Source organism: Diadema antillarum, unplaced genomic scaffold (genome assembly GCF_040938485.1).
Source record: "Diadema antillarum isolate AM-2024a unplaced genomic scaffold, OU_Dant_1.0 scf00000014, whole genome shotgun sequence".
Classification (NCBI taxonomy): Eukaryota; Metazoa; Echinodermata; class Echinoidea; order Diadematoida; family Diadematidae; genus Diadema; species Diadema antillarum.
Window position 1 is genome coordinate 1941869 of NW_027270903.1, and position 23654 is coordinate 1965522.

Sequence of the window (23654 nt, forward strand, 5' to 3'; positions counted from 1 at the left end):
GATCGTCCGGACTGCATTTTGTCTTCACCTTTCCACAGCAGTACTCACGGAATTCTTCCTGTGCCGTCTACCTGACTGGTCTCGAGGATATAGACATCCTGGTGACCATCACTGCCTCTTCTGGCTTCGACAAAACATTGATCGTCAATGGAGTAAACGGCACCTCTGTCGTACTGCCCACCGAAGTGTGCCCCAAGGGTCCGGATCCTGTGCAAAGACCCCCGACTGTAGCCGTCAAAGCTGACGATTGCATCATGGTACATGCTGAAGGCGCTGTACGCTCAGGCGACGGCGATTCGGCCGATATGTTTCTCGTACTCCCTGAAAGAATCCTCGGGACGAAGCATATCGTTGTGTCCCTCCCTCCAGCAGAACAGATCGGTGTTTCGCAATTCACAGTTACGAGTCTTAGTCCTGATACAGTTGTGACAATCATCTTCTCCAATAGAACTATCTTCGATGGTACAGAATATGGATCAGGCTCCTCGTTGGTTTTGAACATGAAGCAGTACGAGAGCGTTCAGTTTCGCAGTCCGTCAGACCTCACGGGTACTCGTGTCACTTCGGATGCCCCGATAGCCGTGATATCGGGAAATTCGTGTGAGGGTAGTGGGAGGACGGACACCCACTGCTTCACCGCTGAACAACTGCCGGGAATCGAAGATTTGGGAACCCAGTTTATTCTTGCGCCATTTGCAAGCCAGTCCGTCGGATATCAATACAGAGTGGTTGCGGCCCATGACGAAACGTCAATTTACGTCGGGGAAGGAGCGCAAGGAATCCTACTCCGCAGTGGAGAAACTTTCGATGGAGAAGGCCTTGGTCTCACCGTAATCAGGGCATCGAAACCCGCGCTGGTTGTCCAGTTCTGGGTCCAGGTCTCATGGTGGAGTGCCAACCACACTACGATCACCGCAATGACTCTGGTAAATGCCCAGCGTCAGTACCAAAACGATAAACTCGTATTCTTATCGCCAACCTATGGGCGTCTCTTTGTGACTGTTATCTTACTGTTCGGACAATTGTCGTCAATAAGAGTAGACGGCTCGCGAATTGCCAGTGATATGGACATATCGAATGAAGAAAATCCTTCCGTTGTTCACGTTGAACTATTGAACTTGGAAAAACACGTCGTATCATCGTCACTGGCGACAGCATTGTTTTCTGTCTATGTGTACTCAGTCGGCGACTTTCAAAGTTATATTTTTCCGGCCTCTTTGTGTTTCAGCTGCATGCCGGACGGTAAGGAGTACACTTCATCGAAAGTTTTGATTATTGTAATCACTCGGCGTTCTGTAGGTTACGATACTTTAACAATCCTGATGTATGTCTTGGATTTATTTTATCATTTATAGTTGGTATTGTTGCCAAATTATAAGGCTGTGATGTTTTGCTAATAATTTTGAAGTCAACAGCAGAAAATCACATTGCACCGTAATTTCATCAACAATTTATTACAAACAACATCGAACTATAATAATTTGAAATATTTCATGTGGGCGCCAGTGTGGCATGGTGAATCCAAACAAATTATTACGTCCTTGGAAAGGATGAGTTTGAAGATTGAAGTTTGAAGATGAAGTTTGCCTACCAGGTTCCTTTCAATCCTTGTGCACAAATGGGTTCCTGGCAACGTTACGGTAATGATAATGATAAGGCCGTCTGATAGAGCTTTGGCAATATTGAAGCTGCTATCCTGGATAAACGAGATCAGAATTTATTGGAAATGAAATTATTTTTTTTCTAGATAACTGATTTACTGAAAATACAGAGTAATAAAACGAATACCCCCCCCCCGAAAAAAAGGAAAGAAAAACACACGCACGCACACATCAACAAAGACTTGTCGAATGTCTATAGTCATTTGTTGTTTTGGAGAATATTCGCTGTTCACGTGGTGTATTTTCTTACTTGGAGAACGATAACTATGTACACACATTAAGTGCTCAGATAATGCACATATGCGCTGTCTGCTATGTTATTCTCTTTATTCTGTTTTGCATTTAGTTCTTTGCAATGGAAGGGGAAGTGCCGGATCTCTGTTCTACTTCACGTTTCCACAGCAGTATGATAGCGTCTCCCGTTGCGGTCTCCATTTCTCCAGCTTCAACGCGATCGACGTAACGGCCACCATCAAGGCACCACGCGTCAACTACAGGGCGAAAGTCGTCGTCAACGGGCTAGCCGGCACGTCGATCTATCTCCCGGATCACGTCTGCGCCAGAGGTCCTGATGCCATCTGGGACCCGGTAACGCTGGTCGTTACCTCCACTGGGTGTATCACACTTCATGCCGAAGGGATCAGTGATGAACATGAAAACTCAGCGCACATGTTTCTTGTTTTACCTAAATCACTGCTTGGAAAGACCTACATGGTTGCAGGACCCAAAGTGCGTGGCCCTCTACAAGCTTCGGTATTTACAATTACGAGCTTGCACGAAAATACCTTAGTAGACATTCAGTTCCTTGTCAACGCAACATATGATGAGATTGAATACGGTGCTGGGAATGCGTCAACCTTGTTGATGTCTCAGTATGACAGTGTCCAGTTCCACAGCTGGGAGGATCTCACGGGTACGAGGATTACTGCCAACGAATCCATTGCAGTCGTATCCGGCAACACCTGCGTAGGTGTCAAAGTGATAGCAACTACTCACTGTTACCTGGTCGAACAGCTTCCCCCGATTTCTCGATGGGGATCGCAGTTCGTGATGGCGCCCTTGTACCCCAATTCGACCGGCTACTCGTACAGGATTGTCGCTGCAGAAGACGGCACGTCGGTAGCAATTGACAAAGGTGCACCCATATTTCTCAACGCCGGACAGGTCCATGATGAAGTCGTATCGGAGTTGAACGTTCGTCTAATAACGGGATCAAAGCGAATACTTGTCCTACAGGTCATGTTGGCACCTGCTTTGAGTAACAGTACGGGTGAAATGACATCAACCATGACTCTTGTCAATGCAGACAACCAGTATGTAGTTCAAAAGGTTGTCTGCTCCTCCCCGTCGCACGAACGTCTTTTTGCAACTATAGTCCTATTCGAAGGGGACTTGTTTTCACTGACAGTGGATCACACCAGACTGGTCACAGAGTCCCATCTTGCCTCCCCAGACTATCCACTCGTTGCCCACGTCGAGATATTCAGTTCTCATCAGCGTCACGTGATAACTTCCCCGGATGTAACTGCAAAGTTTGCAGTATACCTGTACGCCACTGGTTCGCATATTAACTATGCGTACTCAGGAGGTTTCTGTTTCAACTGTGAAGGTATGGTGTCTTCTAGACTGTTTATTCTCACTTCATTGATTTCCTTTTTTTTTCAATTATCATTTTACTTCCCAGCCATGATATTCAAATTGGATATTATTGAAGAACAAGTATAAGCCTATGTGACCCGCTGCAACAAAAGGATCCGAATGTCGGGGGCGGTCCATTTCCTGAAAATGACATGACATTATTCCCTTCCTCTTCTGCTTCAATTTCATATACAGCATGACTCATAAAAGTCCTCTGTTGTAGAGATATCGATGATTCTATGAGATTATTTTGAGTGGCCTAGGAAACCGCCTTCAAAGTTTTCCTTCCGACGCAATCGTGCTCGAGAGGCGGTAACAAAGTTTTCACCTCCTAACAATAGAAGGTACGTTGTTAGCAACCTCCGCAATGTTCATTCAAGCTTAGCGCCAGTGGTCTACGCGCGAACAATCAGTAACCAGGATGCCACGCACTGACCAATAAGATCACTCCCTCGTTGCTAGGGGCGAAGTCTATCCGTGGCGCTAAAGCCAAATCATCGGACACGTTTCTGTTCTGTTGAAAGTCAGAAAATCGTGGCCCAGAAAAACGCTTTTCTTGCCTTTTCTTTGATGATTTAGCTTCAAAATTTCGGCAGATGATAGACAAAACATTCGACTCTAAAGATTATGCCAAAAACATAAATTCGATGGTTTTGACCGATTTTGATGATCTGACTTCAAACTCGATTTTCTCGGTTCAGGCGTCCGTGACTTTCCGATCCTTTTGACGTGGCAGTTGACCTATGGTCAGTACTGCTTCGAGGGAACCGTCTTGCATCTTCCATTTCTAGCCAGAATTTGTTCTCCTTTAGGTATAGGCAAATGAAATTTGATTTGAGAACGTTCTGTTCATTAAATGTTATACAAAGCAATCCCGTGTCAATTCTCTCAATTATGATTAGTTTCGGCTCTCTGTTTAACAGTGGCGTTATAAAAAGTTTCGTTCCAAGATAAACAGAGACCAGAGGACAGTTCTACTCAAGTACATTGCTCTCACTAAGAAAGAATGAACACTATTTTTCCAAACATTGTCACGTCAGTTAGTGAAGTAGAGATAGACATGAGGAAATCGGATCAAAGTGACACTAACAATCCCTTCATAATCACCGTCTGTTATGTTTCTTTTTCAGAGTATGTCTCATACACTGGAGGAGGAGGAGGTGGAGGAGGAGGAGGAGGGGATATAGTAGCAAGTGGAGGCGAAAGTGAAGGGGGAAGTGTGGCAGGTGGGGGAAGTGTTGGATCCGCAGGAGGAAGTGGGCAACAGTTAGTATCATCGAATCGTATTATGACGTCGAATGGAGATACGGCCTCCTCTGGAAACCCCGCTGGTCAGAGCCAGCAGAGGAGGAGTCACTTCACAGGAGGTACGTTTAAAATGGCGCTTGATCGTCAAAAAATGCCGATCAAAGAGTACTGTCTCAAGAATGGCGTGATGCGGCGAATCCAGGTCCGATCGGGCATCGCCTGCTTCTTGGCCTGTATGGAGGACGAAACGTGTGTGTCATTAAACTTTTCTAAGGGCCTATGTGAGCTGAACAATCGAACTAGAAATGATGTCAGTGCGACTCTTTTCGCGCCACAAGAGCGCTGCATTTACTTCGAAAGACATACATTTTGATAAAGGTTTTTGCAATTATTACATATATGTTCCGTTTATACATTGTGTATGATTTTTATTTAGATTTTCAAAATTGTATTTATAATGTTTAGTTGATGGAAATAAAAATGGATTTGAATTGAATTAACCTGACCGAGGATGGAACGATAATCATCGCTACAGCTTATTGACTCAATGTGCAAAAATATTGTATACACATTATACTATTTGTATACTTGTTTACTTGCATACCTTGCAGTACCACCTGCCGTCTGAGGGCAGCACTTTTTTTTTCCATGTTGCCATCTATGTTTATATCTGTGTAGGTCTACATTTAGAGAGAGAAAGAGAGAGAGAGAGAATGTAGATATAATATATCTATATCAACAACAAAGGAGATAGTCACAAAACTAATCTTTGCAAAATTTTACAAAGTCTTTCAAAATAATCAGTCATGCAAGTTTTGATGTGTACACAAATGTGCATACTGAATACCCAGAAAGATTGCGAGATTAGTGAATGTAGAGACTCCCAAGTGTTCTTTGATGAAAACGTGGAGAGTATTTAAATTGAATGAAAGAAAGTATTTTTGAGGGATTGATGAGGGGAAGATATTCCTTATGACTTCATCATGAAATTAATGAGAAAGAAATCTATCATTTTCGCGCTGTCGGTCAAAACGTAACAGTACAATGTGCGAGAAGTGAGTTCACTATATTGGGTAACTGATTCTTGTTTATGATATGACTTAATTTACAATTTCAGCACGAATTTAGTTTTATTGATACATGTCACCTATTTCTGTTGTTTGTTGTTATCGGTTGGTGATTTCTCCTCTTCCTCTTTCTCGTTCTCTTCTCCTTGTTGCGCGCGCGCGCGCGCGCGTGTGTGTGTGTGTGTGTGTGAGTGTACGCACGCTTGTCCGGGTGCAATTGCGTGCGTTTGATATGTGTGTGTGTGTGTGTGTGTGTGTGTATGTGTGTGAGTGTACGCACGCTTGTCCGGGTGCAATTGTGTGCGTGTAATATGTGTGTGTGTGTGCATGTGTGTGTGTGTGTGTGTGTGTGTGTGTGAGTGTAACAGTCTGCGTTGATTTTCGTTCGGGGTACTACTCCTACAAGTATCTGCTTCTATGTAGGTTCCCTCCACACACAAATTTATCTATCCGTCATGAATGTACCCTTTAGAGTAATTTCAGTTGATTTTGTGCTATGTAAATGCTTTTTGTAATTACACGGAACTTATAACTTATAATTTTTGTGTCACTTTATATTGTCATTGATGGATGTTGTAAACACAACAAAGTATGATTTGTGTGGAAACCTAATAAATGAAATGAAATTAAATTGTTTCGATAGTCTATACCAAGTAGAAGTATCACTCGTATCTTCACCCACACGATCCCAAATATAACGGAGGGTATCAAGGTTAAACATTCAATTAAGCATTCTAGCGTCGGGTCATGTATTTGTTTTGTTTTTTCTCTCTATCGAAAAAGTTCCCTTAAACAGTTCATTGACATAGACGAACACCGGTTTTACAGTGTTTTTGTGGTAGGAATGATAAATATCATGGGCATACATACGCGAGGTTGAATTTGAACCCATGATCTCCTAATTGCTAAACAGGCGTCATATTCATCAGACCTCTAAGCATCCACCCTACTTCAAGTGATGGTTTTGATCTCTTATAGCAACAAATAATGCGAACTTATTTAAGGTAATGAAACCTGCGTCGACTTATCTTATATTTCAGCTGATTGACACATTGCCCTTTATCAAGTTTATCGATTCAAAATAATACGAGTACTCAGAAGTTTAGCTAGCGCCAACCATAAAAAAAAAGAATGGCCGACATACTAAGTACTCTGGTTGGAATCGAACTAACAGCATCCTGATTGCTAGACACACGAAAAGTAACTCGACATAAGAATCATTAATTTGAATACATACGCAGTTACCCGCTGCTATGTAAAAGAGAACAGAACCGTCAATTACTGGATATCAGCTATCCTCGGTAGTCTAGTGGATATTTCAGTTTATTTCATTTCCGACGAAAGTATACAATATGACAATTGTATATAAGCAAGGTAAAATACATTGTAATTTATGCATATCCCAATGGGATTTAAATGCACGTCATTTCTTTACTGTGAGACAATAAACATACTTTAGATGAAGAAATACATGGACAAAATGTGACTGAATCATAACAAAGAAAAAGCCAAGCTTGTAGAATGCAGTCCTGAATGATAGACATAACGCATGTCTAGCATTCAGGAGGTCATTACTTCAAATCCAACTTGAGTGTGTATTCCCATAACGTTTATCAAAGCTTCAAATAAAACACTTGGTATTTTGTCAATTAGTTTCAGTCATACCATTGGTGATGATAATCTTTATACCATAGCGATTTTCGTTGAATCCACACAGCATAAAAAAAGAGTTCACTGAAGGTAATTGCTATGTTAATGTTAAGGTCTCATTGCATTGAAAAATAACAACGTTTCGTCCCAACAGCCAATCAAGAACCAGAATTCTTGTGATGGTGGTCCTAAGCACGTGCAGTTGGCTGGTGATCTTTGCAAATTGTGCATTCAGTATTTATAGCCGACGCCGCCCCCCCCCCCCACCTTCCATTTGGTGGCGTTTACTTACATGTGAACAAACCCATCTTCTCAATTAACACTTTTGGCCAAACCGGGAAGAAGGGGGAGGGAGTTGGACACTGCATGATAAATTGTTTGTATTACTTTAGAAAGCATCTACAGCAAATTACCAGTATATATACTATTTTTTTTTTTTTTACTTAACAATATTTGACAAGGTTTGGTTTTTTTTTTTTTTTTTTTTTGGGGGGGGGGGGTGGTGGTTGTATAGGACAACATCTTTGGAAATTCATTGCTGTTGTGATTTTTTTATCATTATTGACCTTGAACCTCTTCCCCACGTTTCCTCTTTTTTTTATTTTCCTTGTAATTTTGACGAACCAGGAAAGGGTGGGGCTACAACGTCACAAGCGAAACCCCCCTCCCCCGGTTTCCCATCCCCTGCATCATTACTGTTGATAGAGTCATTGGAGGTATGTGAAACGGTTTTAGATGCCACACCAATGAAGTACCGTTTTTATATCAATATGCAATAGCTTTCGATAATAGTTCTTTTTCCTTTTTATAGCCTACCCAACACATTTCCGGAAGCTTGTATGTTTTCCCCTTCCATTTGTAGGTAATCAGATGATTGCAATAGTTACCTTTATCATAATTGTGTTGTTTTACGTTGTATGACTATGCGTTGTTTAATAGATTCTGAGTTTCAAAATATACTCTGTTGTACAACACAGGGCCCAATTTGAATATGAGAGAATAAATGAAAATGAATTTGAAAAAAAAGAAAATTGCTCTGGTAGAAGAGAACTTATTGTCAGAAAAATGTTCCATTGCGGTTGTGCATGCCGTTGCAATGCTTTTTAATATTTTTTTTTTTTCTGGGGAAATGTGTCTTTGCACTGTTCGTTGTGTATGAATACCTCCATGTAGCTAATACAGGCCTATGATTAAGATTCAACGCCAGACCCTTTGCTGTAGTTTCTATACTTCATGGTGTTTTGATTGACTTCTTCTTAGATTTGAGCGTCATTTTCGTCTTAATGGATGTCAAAGCATATTAAAATTAAAGTGAGCGTTTAACGGCAGTGGAATATCTCTCGTTCACCCATTTCACAAAGTAAACCTGCATCGTATATTTGAGTGCTGTTTACGTGGTTGTAAATATGAACAGTGCAACTTCCTTGTTGAGTTGGTGAAAGTGAATATCAGTGGCGAAATAGCTATTTGCACTATGTACACAGGTTCTGGTGAAATATAATCTTTGGTGCTGTGTGTGTGTGTGTATGTGTGTGTGTGTGTGTGTGTGTGTGTGTGTGTGTGTGTGTGTGTGTGTGTGTGTGTGCTGTTACCATTACTTCTTCCCTTTCCTATACTATAGTTTGCTTTAGGCAGGATGCCAAGTATGTCCTCCGATCAGGCTTGAGCGTTTGAGATGTCGGGAAAACCCGCTTCTAGCAGGGGTCAGGAAAACAAAACAGGTCAGATCTGCGCCGCCATTTTGTGAGTGCTGCATGACTGTGTTATACATTTCTCCGTCGGAAAAAAACACACACATTTTTCTGCTTCTATTTTGTTTGGAGCTTAAAGAGTTGGACCACATTCAATCTAATACGTGTGAGTAACTTCCTACAGTCTATAAGACAACAGAACGTGATCGCGTATCTATACATGTACTTCGGAGCCAGATAAAAATCAGCAACATTCAACAGCATACTAGGTAAGCATACAATACGCTTTCCACTACAGTGTTGCTAAATAGCTTCTAGGCCTACTAAACTGAATATCGTGGGCGTAGTTTAACAAAATAATAAAAGCATGATCACTGAATATGCTCAAAATTGAACCCCCTTTGTTTGGCTGGTATATGATTTTACTGATTTTGTTAACGTGTTTAACCCTATTATTAAAGCCCAAGCTGTTTTAACCCTTCCCATCAGACCCAAGGGAAGTTGTGCATTATATTGTGCCCCCTGTGTAACATTTTTTTTTGTTATTATTTGATGTATCAGCGTCATATTTGGCACTTGTGTAGAGAAAAAGTCATACTCTAAATGACCTTTTTATTCGAACTTTCTTAGGGTCACCCATGGAGGGCGCTATTTACCAAGATATAAAGAAATACATAGGAAATGTGCTAGAAACGTGATTTTTCTATATAATTTTTTTCTTACTCAATATACGTGTTATCATGCACCAATCATTCCCATATTTGCCACAAAAGATAAGCAAATGGAATCTCAATAAATATTTTGCTCTGTTTGAAAGTTCTCAACGTCACCACATGGGGGCGCTATTCATAACAACATAAAGTATCACATTATGAGACCTATGACGAAATTTCTGGGATAGGTATATGTATAGTTTGCAGATTTGTAATTTGATAAACTGATGATATTACAGGCAAAACTTCGGTGAAAAAAAAATCAAAACGACACAAAACAGGAGGGCAATCTTTGGAAACTACTATTATTTGTTTTCAATGATCTCTATTATATCTATTGTTTTATTAAAATACATATATATATATATATATATATATATATATATTTATATATATTGTCCTATCAATGTATCCATTGTTTTGTTTTAAAAAAAGGCATGAAATAAGCCAGTCTTGGAAGTCTTGGAAGTTTCCTGTCTCTGTCTTTCTTCTTGACTTTGACAGTTTTTTTTTTCTTCCTGAGTGTTGCCATGTTGTATTCACTCACAAGAAGTGTGTACAATGTATCTCCTCTTTTGCAGTAAGTAGTACAGTACTCTCCGCATAATCGGCTGGGATGAGTTGACCAAAAAAAAAAAATAAATAAACAACCAAGATTTTCATCATTTTTTTTTTTTGCTAGTGTAAAATGTTATATCATTTTATTTTCATGATAATGTACTCTGTTCCACATATCAGCACACTTCAAGAATTTAGAAATTAATATGATACATGTATTTTCTTTTACACACTCTTGGGCCTATATAATTTGTCAATGAATACATAGATATTTTTCATTCACTTTTTCATTCTTTAATAATGAGAACAATAATGACAAAGATAACACGACTCATTTGGGGTGTAGAACAGTAAATCTTTCCAACTCTATATAATGGTGCATTTATGGGCATATAGGCCTATGTTTCATTTTAGACCAAATTTATTTCAGCTCACCTATATGCCATGCACTTATACGAAGCGTGGCGGTGTGACATTTCTTTCTTTTTTCTTTTTTTTTTTGGTAATGAGACATCAAACTTAGATTTGCTATTCTTCACATCCAGTGAAAATATCGAATGCATATGAACGAACCTATTATATGTATTATACATGGTGTCCCGGCAGACAGAGTGCTACAAAACTGTCTCTTATTTAAAAAGATATGAGCGACTGAATGAAATCGTTACATTATTCAATAGAAAGAACACCTCAAATTTTTTTTTTTGACACAATGATAATCAATCTTCGTGCAGGCGCTTTGATCTCCATGAAAATTTGTGATTTACAAAATCTGTAACTTTCCGCACTGATATCCTACTTAACTGAGCGATAGTGAAGCAGTAAGAATTGATAACGAATGCGTCAAAAATAGCTACTGAAAATGGATAAAATGAATGAATACAAATGAATGCATTTTTGGTTCCTTTTTCAGTGGCTCACAAACAGTAGTGATCAGTCTTTGTCATCGTTTTTTTTTTCAGGAAATATGACTACAGAATCGAAACGCCTAAAAGAAATTGATGATTGTGGTTTCAAAATAGGAAGTGTTCTTCTATCAACTATAGGTTTTCCCGGCCAATTTCGCACTTTTGTCAGTCCAATTCCTAATTGCTGCATTCAATTTAGCAAAATATACCAAGGATGACATGTTCGGTATAGTTTAATTTTGTGATCTCTTCATTCAAATTCATTTTGGAGCATTCAAATTACCTTTAGCCTCATTATAAGTAACACTTTTTCTATTGAAATTCGTAACATAAGCACCATTTGGTTATTCGTTTAACACTTTTTCTATTGAAATTCGTAAAACAAGCACCATTTGGTTTTTCGTTCATTCAGTTTAGAATGATAGTCACGTGATCACGGACATGCTGCTCTCGTTCTTTCCAATGCATTTTTGGGCAATCAATTTAACATCTTTTGCAGTCAATTTGGCACGCATGTTTATGGTTTGCTTCTTTCTTTATTTTCTTAACATACTTATTGTTTTCCAAGCGTCATTAAAAATCATATTTTCGTACTCATTTCAGAGATTTTGGCAACATTTTTTTTTCTTTAATGTGCTTAGTGACTCTTCAATTCCGAAGATAGTGCAGCATGTGCATGGCCACAACTTATCTCGCCGTTGTGCGCTTTATTCCTTGTGTCGGCCAGTTGTAGGAAGTCAAGGTTATGATCATCAAATATTCCTACAATTCGTTTTCTGTCCCCTTGAGAAATACGTCTGTATCTAACTTGTGCCGTCATGACTGTAAGAAGATGAAGTTAAACTAGAGTATTGGTACATGTAGGCCTAAAATGTCATGTATGAAAGAAAAGGGGCGTTACAGAACAGCAAAGTTATATATACCTTACACTATTCCTCAGTCACGAACAATAATTCACACTCTACTCTTTATAAGGACAAATATGTCTTCAGAAAACTTTGTCTTTTGACTATAGACTCCTCGCTAACACGCAGGCGTTTTCCAAAGTGAACAAGTCTCTTTGCGTGCGCTAGTCAAGTTGAACGTCGGGTTACTTTTCGAGAAGTGACTGGGGAAAAGCAAAATTATGGAGCTGGTGCATGGCCTGATTTTCGTTGCATACTTCTCGTATTGTAAATGTTGTTGCGGAGCAAGGGAGGAGCGCAAGTGTGTTCAACTCCGGTCTGTCTATGCAGTTGTGAGTGCCAGGTACATGTGTAATGTTCGTTTACGTGTGGCAAGTACTGGTACATGTGTTTTCATGTTTAATCACTCCCCAAATGATCGATCTTCTCTGCAAATTAAGCAGAGAATGCGATTAGCCGTGGAAAATTTGGAATTCCTGATTTGTTAAAGTGTTATATCTGCGATAAAGTGTAGGTAGAAATTAGATAAGAAGACAATTATTTGCCCGTTTATGCGGAGAGGCAACCCGATTATCAGGTAATCTTAATGTGCATTGGAACTGATTTTGACAATACTACCCAATTAAACGGAGTACCCGATTACGCGGAGAGTATTGTATTTTGAATGCCTGAAAGCAAATGATAAAATACATTGCAATGCACAAGGAACTTGGATTGTACAGCATGTGGTAACACGAAGAATAAATGTAGAAGGAGAAGCCCATTGACTACATTATAAAATCTTCTTAGGACGGAAAGTATAGGCCTAATCATTACATTTTAAAGCTGAATAACAATAACTGATTGGGGAGTACAATGTTCATCACAAATGGTGTTGTTGCTTTTATTCCTTTTAAAAAGAAAGGATTAAAGAACAAATTTCAAAGGGTAGTGGATGCTCTGTATCAAAGAGGCATGGAAAGCAAAACAGTGTAAGTGTCTCTGTGGTGAAAAGATCTAAGAAACAAATGCAAGAAGGTCACAGTCATACACATACCATTAAAAATAAAGGACTCGAGGATGAAGAAAGGACATGTTCAGTAAACGGTCAGACTATCGACTTAGTCTTAATAAAGTCTTTAGCATACAGACAGATCAAAGGTGTCACATTCAGTGGGCATCCTGTGTCAATAATTACTTCTATCATTGTGTACTATGATGACCCTTCTCTTAAATACTTGATCTCTCCTCAGAAAAAATTGTACTGTTCTGTTTTCTCTGTTAGTAGCACTGCTCCATTTTCCTTTTAAAGAAATCCTATGTCCTTTCTCTTCTTTCTAACCTTTGTTTAATTTATGCTGTATCACACCCATTCAATAGTGCCTGAGCACTATTCTTAGATTTTGTATTAAACCGTGTATATTTTTAACAAGAAAATAAACATTGATATCTTAGAATTCAGTATGATTTTAATATTTGAGAATGACTATCTTTAGAAAACCTAAATAACGATCAGTTAGCACAGTCTCCCTGTAGTTCTTGTTCATGAGAAAAGGTGGAGGTAGGGAGGAGAATTCAAGCATAAGTAGTCTTGTCAAGCATGTACCCTTAGGTCAAGACTTACTGTCAGAGGCATCCAGCTATGTTTAGTCATGTCAGTGTATCATATGTACATATATTTCAACTTTCACTCCTTCACTGCCAATCACTAACGCCATTAAGCTCAAGGATAATGTCTTGAAGCTACATAAACACTTCATATTCATACGCTGTATTGGCATGAAAGTAGGTCATGTCATTCTTTTCCATATTAGATGTGCGTGTAATGCCGTTACCATGTAACTCTGTTACCACAATTACACCAGAACTAAAGGAGATGTTTCACAAAATGTTTTCTGAGTTTCCAGGGAGTCACATGTAGAGAAAACACAATTATAAGCGGAGATTTAAAAAAAAAACAGTGATTACTTTGTTCAGGAGAGAACTTTTTTTTTTTCAATTTCATAGTAATAAAATTGCGTCAAATGTTAGTAGATTTTGAAAATTTACCCCCCCCCCCCAAGAAATCATAAGGGTGACTGAATGCTTCATAAAACGTGATTGTGGAAGCAGTACAAGAAAAATGTGGGAATTATGGATAAAGCAGGGAGATATTTAAGTAGTTTCATTCTAAATTTTCATTTGATATTCTTAAATTTTAGATAAACACAATAAACAGTCTTCCAACTTTTAAAGTGTGTAGAACAAAAACGGGGAAAGTTATTGGAAAAGGTTTGTTTTGGGGTGTTTTTTCCATAAACACTACATCCGTCTTTGTGGGAGACTTAACTTTTTCAGCACTTACTTTACTTTGAATTTTGCTGTTTTTTGCCCTTGTCATATAGAATTACCCGAATGACACCATAAATACACCAATATGTGTGATCTCGAAAAGTTGTTAAAGACAAGGCTTTTTATTGCTATATTTGTTTTAGACAAGTATTGAAGTAAAGTGAGCTTGGTTACCACTCTGACAAGCTAGTGGAATTATTTATTTTAGCCTAATTAGCATATTCAGCTAATACGTACAAAATGTAATATGCTGTTAATTTCAATGCAGGAAACGAAAAAACAAAACAATATAGCTTTTCAAGGGTTGTCGATGGTGAGGAACCCATTTCAACACCGGCTTCCACATGTGAATGGTACAAAGATGTCTATTGACATGAAGTTATTTGCTATTTCAAATAGTACATTTTACGATACTAGATACAATTTAATGTGACCAAGGAGTTGTTAGATATGATAATATACATATTTTAGTCACACAACAATAAACTAAAATATCTCGTTTTATATAGGGGATGTCCTTGCCCACCCACTCCAGTCACCTCCCCCCTTCCCATAAAAACTGGTTTCACAAATGGATTCCTGTTCACATAGAAAATGTGCAATTCTTCTTTTCAAGCTTTCTTTATTATTAAACCTAAATGACATATTCTGCTGTATATCGAGCTTATCAGATCTTTATGCTAATTAGGCTACTAAATTGTAATTGCCTGAGGTTGCCAAAGTGGCAACGAAGCCTTATCTACCCTTGAATACAATTCTCAAACCTCGAAAAGTCATATCATATGAGATTTCAGTCTTCCTTGATTAACATGCATATTGCATATTCTAATTAGCTAACATTATACTACTTAGGCTAATCAAAGATAATTGCCCAATGTTGATGGCAACCGAGCTTAGTTTAGTAGCCTACTGCACTGTATAAGTACCCATTTTACATACAAACCACCAATCTACAAAACCTTAAATATACTAACTTTTCCAGTTCATATAATAGTACATGATATAATGGTTTCATCTACTGGACTATCACTGCTGTGTAAAATGCAAATTATCTCATTATTCTTATTATAGTTTAGATACTTTCATCGTATGAAGGAAAAAAAAAACCCTGTGTTATAAATGAATTCCGTAATAAACAAACACCCTTGAAAAACCTGTTATACCCGTGTTTTCACACATTCTGAGATGAAACAACTTATCACATATTGCGCTAATCATCTTTTTAGTTAATGGCAAATTATGAAAGAGTAGACTCTAAGCATTAAAATGATGTATAGCTCAACTGAAATGGACTCTCCTAACCTATATAAATATTGGAAAGAAATCACACACTCTGGAAAGTGTGAACCGAGAAAAGAGGCTCTGAAGTACATTGGGCCGAATGCATAAACGCTAGCAATTGCTTGTGCTAGCCTTTTACTCGAATCCGTATGCATAAAAACAAGCAATTGCTCGCGGGCAGAAGCTTTTGCTAGCAAGCACAAGCAATTGCCTGCTGCCCGCAAGCAATTGCTTAGAGACCAAGCATTTGCTTAAAAACGTATGCATAAAACATACCTTTTGCTAGTTCTTGCTAGCAATTGCTTGCGATTTTCCAAGCTCTGTAAAATGAGCTTGAGCTTTTGCTTAACCGGAACGTACCCTTTTAAGTATCCTTTTCATATTTATGAAAGAAAGACCACACTTGTGAAGGAGTGGTATAAATCTACAAGAAATTACTCATAAGTAGTGTAAGAAACCTTTTCATTTCAACAACAGGAATTTCCAGTGGTTAGCACGCAAAATGTGATGAAAAACAGGTAGGATGTCTGACTTCGGTGGAGAGCAAGGAGACCTCTCTCCGCGTGCGATCTGGCAGATCCGGGCTACTGTAAGCTGCAGTGATGGGAATCAGCCAGTAATACGTGTGTGTGTGTGTATAGATGTGTGTGTATGTGTCTGTGTGTGCATTTCATAGCTCTTCTGCTATGTCAGGAAATCTTTCCACACAAACATGCCCTTTCAAATACATGCTGCCACACTCGCCTTTGTTCTTGTGTTCGCACAGGCGTGACGTCCCTTTTGTTGAAAGCGCAAGCAATTGCTTGTGCGGGACAAGCAAAAGGTATTTGCATAAGCACAAGGTTATGCATATGGATTTAAGCAATTGCTTGAGCTGGACCTTTTGCTAGACGAGCTTGTGCTTTTGCTTGAAGCAATTGCTTACAAGCAATTGCTTGTTTTATGCATTCGGCCCAATGTCTATTCAAGTGCCGGTGCGAGTTGTGCCATGAATGGGAAAAAAACTGGGTTAGTAAACTGCTTTTGAAATCGCCATGAAAGGTTGATCAAGAAATGATATATTTTTCTAAGATTTCTTTTAACCATTATTAAAGAGGTATATAGTGTGAAACATTGTTTAAAAGACTGCGATTCAACGTGATGCCTGGTTTGCATTTTGAATATAAGCATATGCAGGATTTCCGCAGTTTACTCAGAACATCCGAACGGCAAAAAGAGTCGCAATGTTGAGCAATGTAATGTAGAATGTACACTTTTGTACCTTGACCGTATTCTTCGTTATATCAAAGCTAGATCATTGATTTTGCAGTGTTGCTTTACATACTAGTCTACATCAAAATGCCTTGCATTGCCTATAATAAGACTTGACCTGGCTATTTCCTAACTTTTCCATGTATATCAAACACACACACACACACACAGACAAACACACACAATAAGGGATGCTCTAAAGTGCAGATTTTGGACATCCTTCCCAGTTCGACGCCCCCTCGCTGGTCATACCTCCCCCCATCATGAACATATAAACCGACACCCTTGACTACCTCTTGACCCCCCCCCCCCATTATTTCAAAAACGAAAAAATGTAGCCACAAACGGCAGTTTTTGGACTGTAAAATGTCAATATTTTCAAGCTCGCTCGCATTTGGTATATACGCGCACACACAAATTTCTCGAAAAGTGTGAAGTTTTTTGTAACTCTCAGTTTGGTTTTAGGAAAAACCACAGTACGACCCATGCCTTACTCACTTTTATCCATAAAGTTGCTCATGCTATAGATGATGTCTCCCACACTGTTGGAGTTTTTCTTGATTTTTCGAAGGCCTTCGACACAATTGACCACGATATTTTGATTTACAAGCTACGACATTATGGTATACGTGGGAAGGCTTTGGACTGGTTTCGAGATTATTTATCAAACAGAAAACAATTTGTGAGTATAAATGGCCGTGATTCTCAGTTAAAGTTAATTTCATGTGGTGTTCCACAGGGCTCCTTACTAGGCCCACTATTGTTCATTTTGTACATTAACGATCTTCCTAGTTCCTCGCCAATTCTTTCCTTTATATGTTTTGCTGACGACTCCAATCTGTTTTTTACACACAGAGATCCTTATACTCTTGGTAACACAGTGAATAAAGAACTTAAATCTGTGCAATCTTGGATATACGCCAACAAATTGTCACTTAATATTGATAAAACTCATTGTATGCTTTTTAGCAATAGTCTTAAAACCCTTCCTTTTCATATTAAGTTTAATGAAACTGAATTAAATCAAGTCAGTAGTATAAAATTTTTAGGGCTTTTTATTGATAGTGATTTATCTTGGAAATCCCACGTTAGTTATTTAAGTAATATTCTTTCTAAAAATACGGGTGTTCTTAATAAACTTAAGAGTGTTTTTCCAAGTCAAATTCTGCTTAATCTTTATTCTACTTTGATTACTCCGTACCTTAATTATGGTATTCTTGTGTGGGGGAATGCAACTAGAAATCTTCTTGATATACTGTTCCGTATTCAAAAACGTGCCATCAGAAATATCAACCATGTCGGATATTTGTCCCACACGAATGATTTATTTTTGAAAAATAAAATACTGAAAATATCAGATCTGTTCAGTTACAACGTCGGCATATTTATGTACAAATTTTCTGCCAGCGAGTTACCGAATGTTTTTACTAGCATGTTCAGAAAAAACTATTTGATTCATAATTATCCTACCCGCCAAAGTGACGCATTCCACGTACTCGAACAATTTTCGCTGAAAAACGATAATGTATACGGGCCCTAGATACTGGAATGACCTCTCCCCCGAAATAACAAGCTGCTCGTCTTTATATTCCTCTAAACGTAAATTAAAAGAGTTTTTATTGAGTGCATATTTTGCAGACACTGAACAGTCGTAATGTCTTATGTAATACTGTGGTATGTTATTGTCCAATTAAACATTTTGTCAACACGTTGCAGATTCCATTAAGGTTTTGCCATCGGGCTCTCTGAATTCATCATTAGCAATTCCACATTCTACTTCGTTTCCCTCTCTTCCTCTTTCCCTCTGCCCCTCTCTAACCTTCTATGCAGAGCTTGACGGCAGGCACCAGATGGCTTAATAGTTGTACATGTTACTTTTTGTGTCTTACTGATCATATCCTGGTGAAAGTTTTAATGCAACAATAGTTTATAGTATATATACCAAAGTAGGCTGTATAATAATGATGGCTCGGTCACAGTAAGTTCATATTAATGTATAGTTTGTTTGTTTTTCTTCTTCTTCTTTTTCTTCTTCTCTTTTATTACATAAAATTTGGCAACCTCACATCATCATTCTGGTCTTATCTTCTATCTGTTCTCCGTTTCTTTTTCACAAACACTGATTACTCGGGGCTTACAGCCAAACAAGCTAGCTTTCATGTAGGTCCCGTCATACTTCTCTTTGATCAACCCCATTTCGATTTCGATTTTGACCAGTTATCATTACATGTAATTACTGTGTTATCACCATGTATATTGTTTGTTTTCTGCAGATTGTTCACAAGGTAAAAGAACTTGTCTGGTTTCTGTTGTAATGTTCATAAATGAGAAGTATGAAAATAAAATGAATTGAATTGAATTGATTTAGTCGCTATGCTATTTTCCTGATGTTGCATCTAGTGATTACAAGCAGTTGAACCCGGTGCGCCCCCCCCCCCCTCTTAATAATTTCCAAAGTGAAGGAAATATAGCTACTAACGGCAATTTTTTGACTTTGAAATGTCAAAAGTTTCAAGCTCGCAAGCTTCGCTTGCTCGCATTTAATCGTTATGCCATTCTCCTGATGTTACTGCTAGTAATTGCCAGCAGTTGCACCCGGTGCCCCCCTCCCTAAATTCCAAAGCGAAAAATATAGCTACAAACGGCATTTTGGGGACTTAAAAATGTCAACATTTAAAGCTCGCTCGCTTCGCTCGCTCGCATTTAGTTGTTATGCAATTTTCCTGATGGTGCTGCCAGTAATTTTTTTTCCACCGACATACCATAATCCATGTAAGAAAAACTTACAATGTGACTGCGCTGTGGAATGTATCACATTTCGTTATGTATTGTAGTCCCTATCAAGTTTGCAGCCTGAAAGCTCACGCATGCTCGAACGCCAGCATACACACCCTCAAAATTACTTTTCCACGAGGTGCCCCCCCCCCCCAATGTCTTGACCCACGGTACCCCACTGTACATAGTCATGCAACTCTTTTATTCTATGAATACTCCTTTAGAGTGTATACCAAGTTATATCTGATTACTATTATGTCGCCCATCTTATGACAGGCTCATTCAACACATTGTATGTGATATCTTCCTCTCGAATAAATCCGATTTATCCATAAATCCGATTTATTCACACCAGAAAAATGCATCCTTACAATGTCTTAGAAAACAAGACAAGCAATATTCACACAAAATGTGTTAAATTATGCTTCGTTATAACGCTTGATTTTAAGAATGCGTAAATTTTAACATCATGCATCACAACATCACCAACTTTCTCTTTTCGTTTATTATTACTAAACGCTAATCTTTGTTTTCTGCTAAAGTATCTGTCGATGTTTTTACCATTGTATGTTTCTTTTGCTTTTAGATAAACAGACACCATGGCAGCGGTTCATCAGATCAGCAGCCAGAATCTGGAGTGTCCTATTTGTCTGACACTTTTTGAACAACCAAAGTCACTGACATGCTCTCACACGTTCTGCAAAGACTGTCTTCAACGTGTCTCTCAAACGCAGCCCGACCAACCAACTATGATATGTCCAATATGCAGGAAAGGAACCCCCCTTCCCTGTGGAGATGTGGAAAAGTTGCAAACAAACGCATCCTTCAATTCTCTCGTGGACGAAGTGAAAACCAATCCAACATGCATGGTTTGTGAGGTGGACGACAAGTCACCAGCTGTGTCCTACTGTCAGGACTGTGGGAAATATATGTGTAAATCGTGTGAGAAAAGCCACTGTACCTGGAAACCATTTTCCACTCACGACGTGGTAGCTGTGAGCGAGGTGCTCTCAGGAAAAGTTCCGCTTAAGAGGCGACGGAAATGTAAGAAACATCCCAGCGAGGATGAGGAGTGTTTTTGTACAGATTGTCAAGAATACGTCTGCCTAAGATGTGGGATGTTAACACACTTACAAGCAGGACATCAGATAAAAGAGGCAGCTGTTCATGAGGAGAAATTGATGGAAAGTATCAAGGAGTTGAAACACAAAGTAATCTCAAAGAGAATGTCCATCGACAATCACATCAAATTCATAGAGACACAACGCAATGAAATAACAAATATAATGACAAGACTCAATAATGAAATCGACAAGACGTACGAGGAATACATGCAACTATTGTCAGACAATAGAGAAGCCCTGAAAAGTCAAGTGAAACAATGGTGTGAGAAATTCGAGAAGGAATTAAAAGTAATGGAGGAGGAGAGTCACCAAACAATAAGTCACATGAACGCTATGGAAGAGATGGTTACTGACGGTATGAAGGTACCACTGGAGAAAGAGTCTCTGTTTGCACACGACACGCTGCGCAAAGACTTGAAGAGTTTTCTTGCACGAGATGAGCCTAATGACCAATCACCAAAAGGTGTGGCAGAACGAGCTCAGAAGATATCATTCCGTAGATACGTGAAGGTCAATGAACTTTGTCTTGGAGGGCTGGAGAGTTGGGATATCAAGACAGACGTAGGGTTCCTTAAGATTGGTAGGGTCTGCATGAATTGTGCACCAGACAATAAGATGGCGGTGAGAGGATGGAATTCTGGAATCAGTCTCTTCTCTCCTTATGGCGAGTTACAGCAGAGCGTGCTGAGTGGTTACTGTGCCGTTAACATTGGATTTCTGTCTGATGGCCGAAGTGTAGTACGCGATACACAGAGCAAGGTATCACTCTACACTCAACAATGGAAGAAGCTTGACGTCACGTTCGAGACGACGGGATCCTATCAATATCAATCAGGATATGCAGCTGGTCTCACTGTGGATAGAGATGATAATATCTATGTGGGTTATATGCAACCCCAAAAGATTGAGGTATTTACCCCACAGGGTGGTAAAGCTGTAAGAAGCATGATGTGTGGTGGATATGCACCTCAACAAATATTCGCCTTTCACAACACGGGAAATCTGATACTATGTGACTCGGCTGTCGTATGCCTTGATGGTAAGGGGAATAAGGAAAATGTCTTGAAGAAGGAGGGTGTGTATCCCTACTCAGCTGTTTGTCGAGATGATTCGGTCATTGTAGCCTGGGTGAAGCACAAGGAGGGTCTCGTCAGCATTGATCGATACACGAGTGAATTGAAGCACGTGCAAAGCCTTATCAGTGATTTCCAAATACAAAAAACAGAAAATCGTCGGTACTACCTACAAGAATTTGAGAGTGGTGAGATAGCTTTCTGCACTGAAAGTAGACTTTACATATTTAATGCCATTTAACGTGTCATAGATTTTGTCATAGACGATATTTCTTACGCAAAAGCGTGTCAGATAAAAAAAAAGAGAGATTCCTCGGTGTAATAATCTAAGCGTATAGAATACCCCCTTTGAATGAATTAATATAACAATATGCTGCGTTCACATGTCATGTCTACTTACATGAATATTCATAACCTATAAGGACCTTAATCATGTCAAAAAGTCATTAAAGTAGGTTATTCTTTTAATTTGACCATTCCAAAAGTAAAGCAAGGTCAATTTCAACATTTCTTTTTGGATAGTGCTGTAAAGAATACAACATCATCTTCCGATAAAATCCCCAGAAAGAGGTGGTGGTGGTGGGGGAGGGGGGGGGGGGGTGTCCTCGTGCTCACCAGAGAACTGCAAATTCGCCTTCCAGGTATTCTTGCTGCCTGATACCTAAGAACGTAGGAAATGTGGGCATGAGACAGCTTTCAGGGGGAATGGTATCCATTTAAATATTCATCTGTATCTTCCTTTAGAAAATTTGAGAGTGCATATTCAAAAATGATATGAAATCTTTAAACTAGCCACCAATTCGTTCCCGGACCCTATGGGTTCATTCCCGAATCTATACTATAACTTTGGCAGTACTTCTGCTAACCTGTTTCTTCAGAAAAATTCCTCTGATTTTGAAGAAGATTTCTTTTTTTTTCTGTCGGTTAGATTCTAAGTATATTTGGGAGTTTGGGAGTCCCCAGGGACTCTCGATTCGAGTGGCTGCATGGTAACCATCAATTTGTATATATCTGCTGTAACCCTAGTGATAATGTCTTCAAAATTGTGTGACAAAGTTGACCATGTCTTTCTGAGAAGAAGATGAAAATGTGAAAATTATATAGAGACAAAACTGCCCCCTCCCTCCGCTCATCACCGAATCTACCATGAAGTAACTTGAAACTGCAGTCACAATACTTTTTAATGGACTAACTTCACCTATAACTTCTGGTTTTAGAGCAAAAGAATTGTGAAGACTCCTTAACTTCGGAGCTATCTTTCCCCCATGCCCCCCCCCCCCCTTCCGATCCCTCTACACCGAATCCTTGGGCCGTGTGGAAAGGTATCCATTTGAGTACATTTGATATTCTTATACACTCTACCTACCAAATTTTGGCCTCATCCTTTCAAACCCCTTCTCACCTCTCAGATCTGCCATAAACACAGTTTGATAAATACATTTGAAACTGGAGTCCCGAATCTTCTCACTCGTAGCTCCAAGGTTTGAGAATGTTCATATTCCTTTATTATGGGTGTTTTGTCTTTCGCCACCCCATCCAGCGTGAAGACCTACATATATCACGAATAGGTATTTCCGTTACAACTTTTCCGTTTTGTATAAAATCGTTTGAATATATATATATATATACATGTAACAAAACGCAATTGTAATATACATAATAATTATATAATATTATATACATAAATTTTACAATTGAGTTATGAGGTATACCATGGATCAAAATACTATAACTGTTTATAATGGTGACACAACATGACTTCGAGTACTGTACACTGTTCACCAGATTAACTATGATATTT

The 23654-nt window shown here is 38.9% G+C and overlaps 1 protein-coding gene across 1 annotated transcript; it reads left to right on the forward strand.

The window, feature by feature from the left end:
- Positions 1 to 9043: 9043 nt before the first annotated feature.
- LOC139721765 (tripartite motif-containing protein 3-like) lies at positions 9044 to 23273 on the forward strand. The gene is made up of 3 exons (XM_071633091.1): positions 9044 to 9224; positions 20243 to 22041; positions 23263 to 23273. Exons 2-3 carry the CDS (start codon positions 20256 to 20258, stop codon positions 23271 to 23273), a joined length of 1797 nt encoding a protein of 598 aa, XP_071489192.1. The 5' UTR covers positions 9044 to 9224; positions 20243 to 20255.
- Positions 23274 to 23654: the final 381 nt, after the last annotated feature.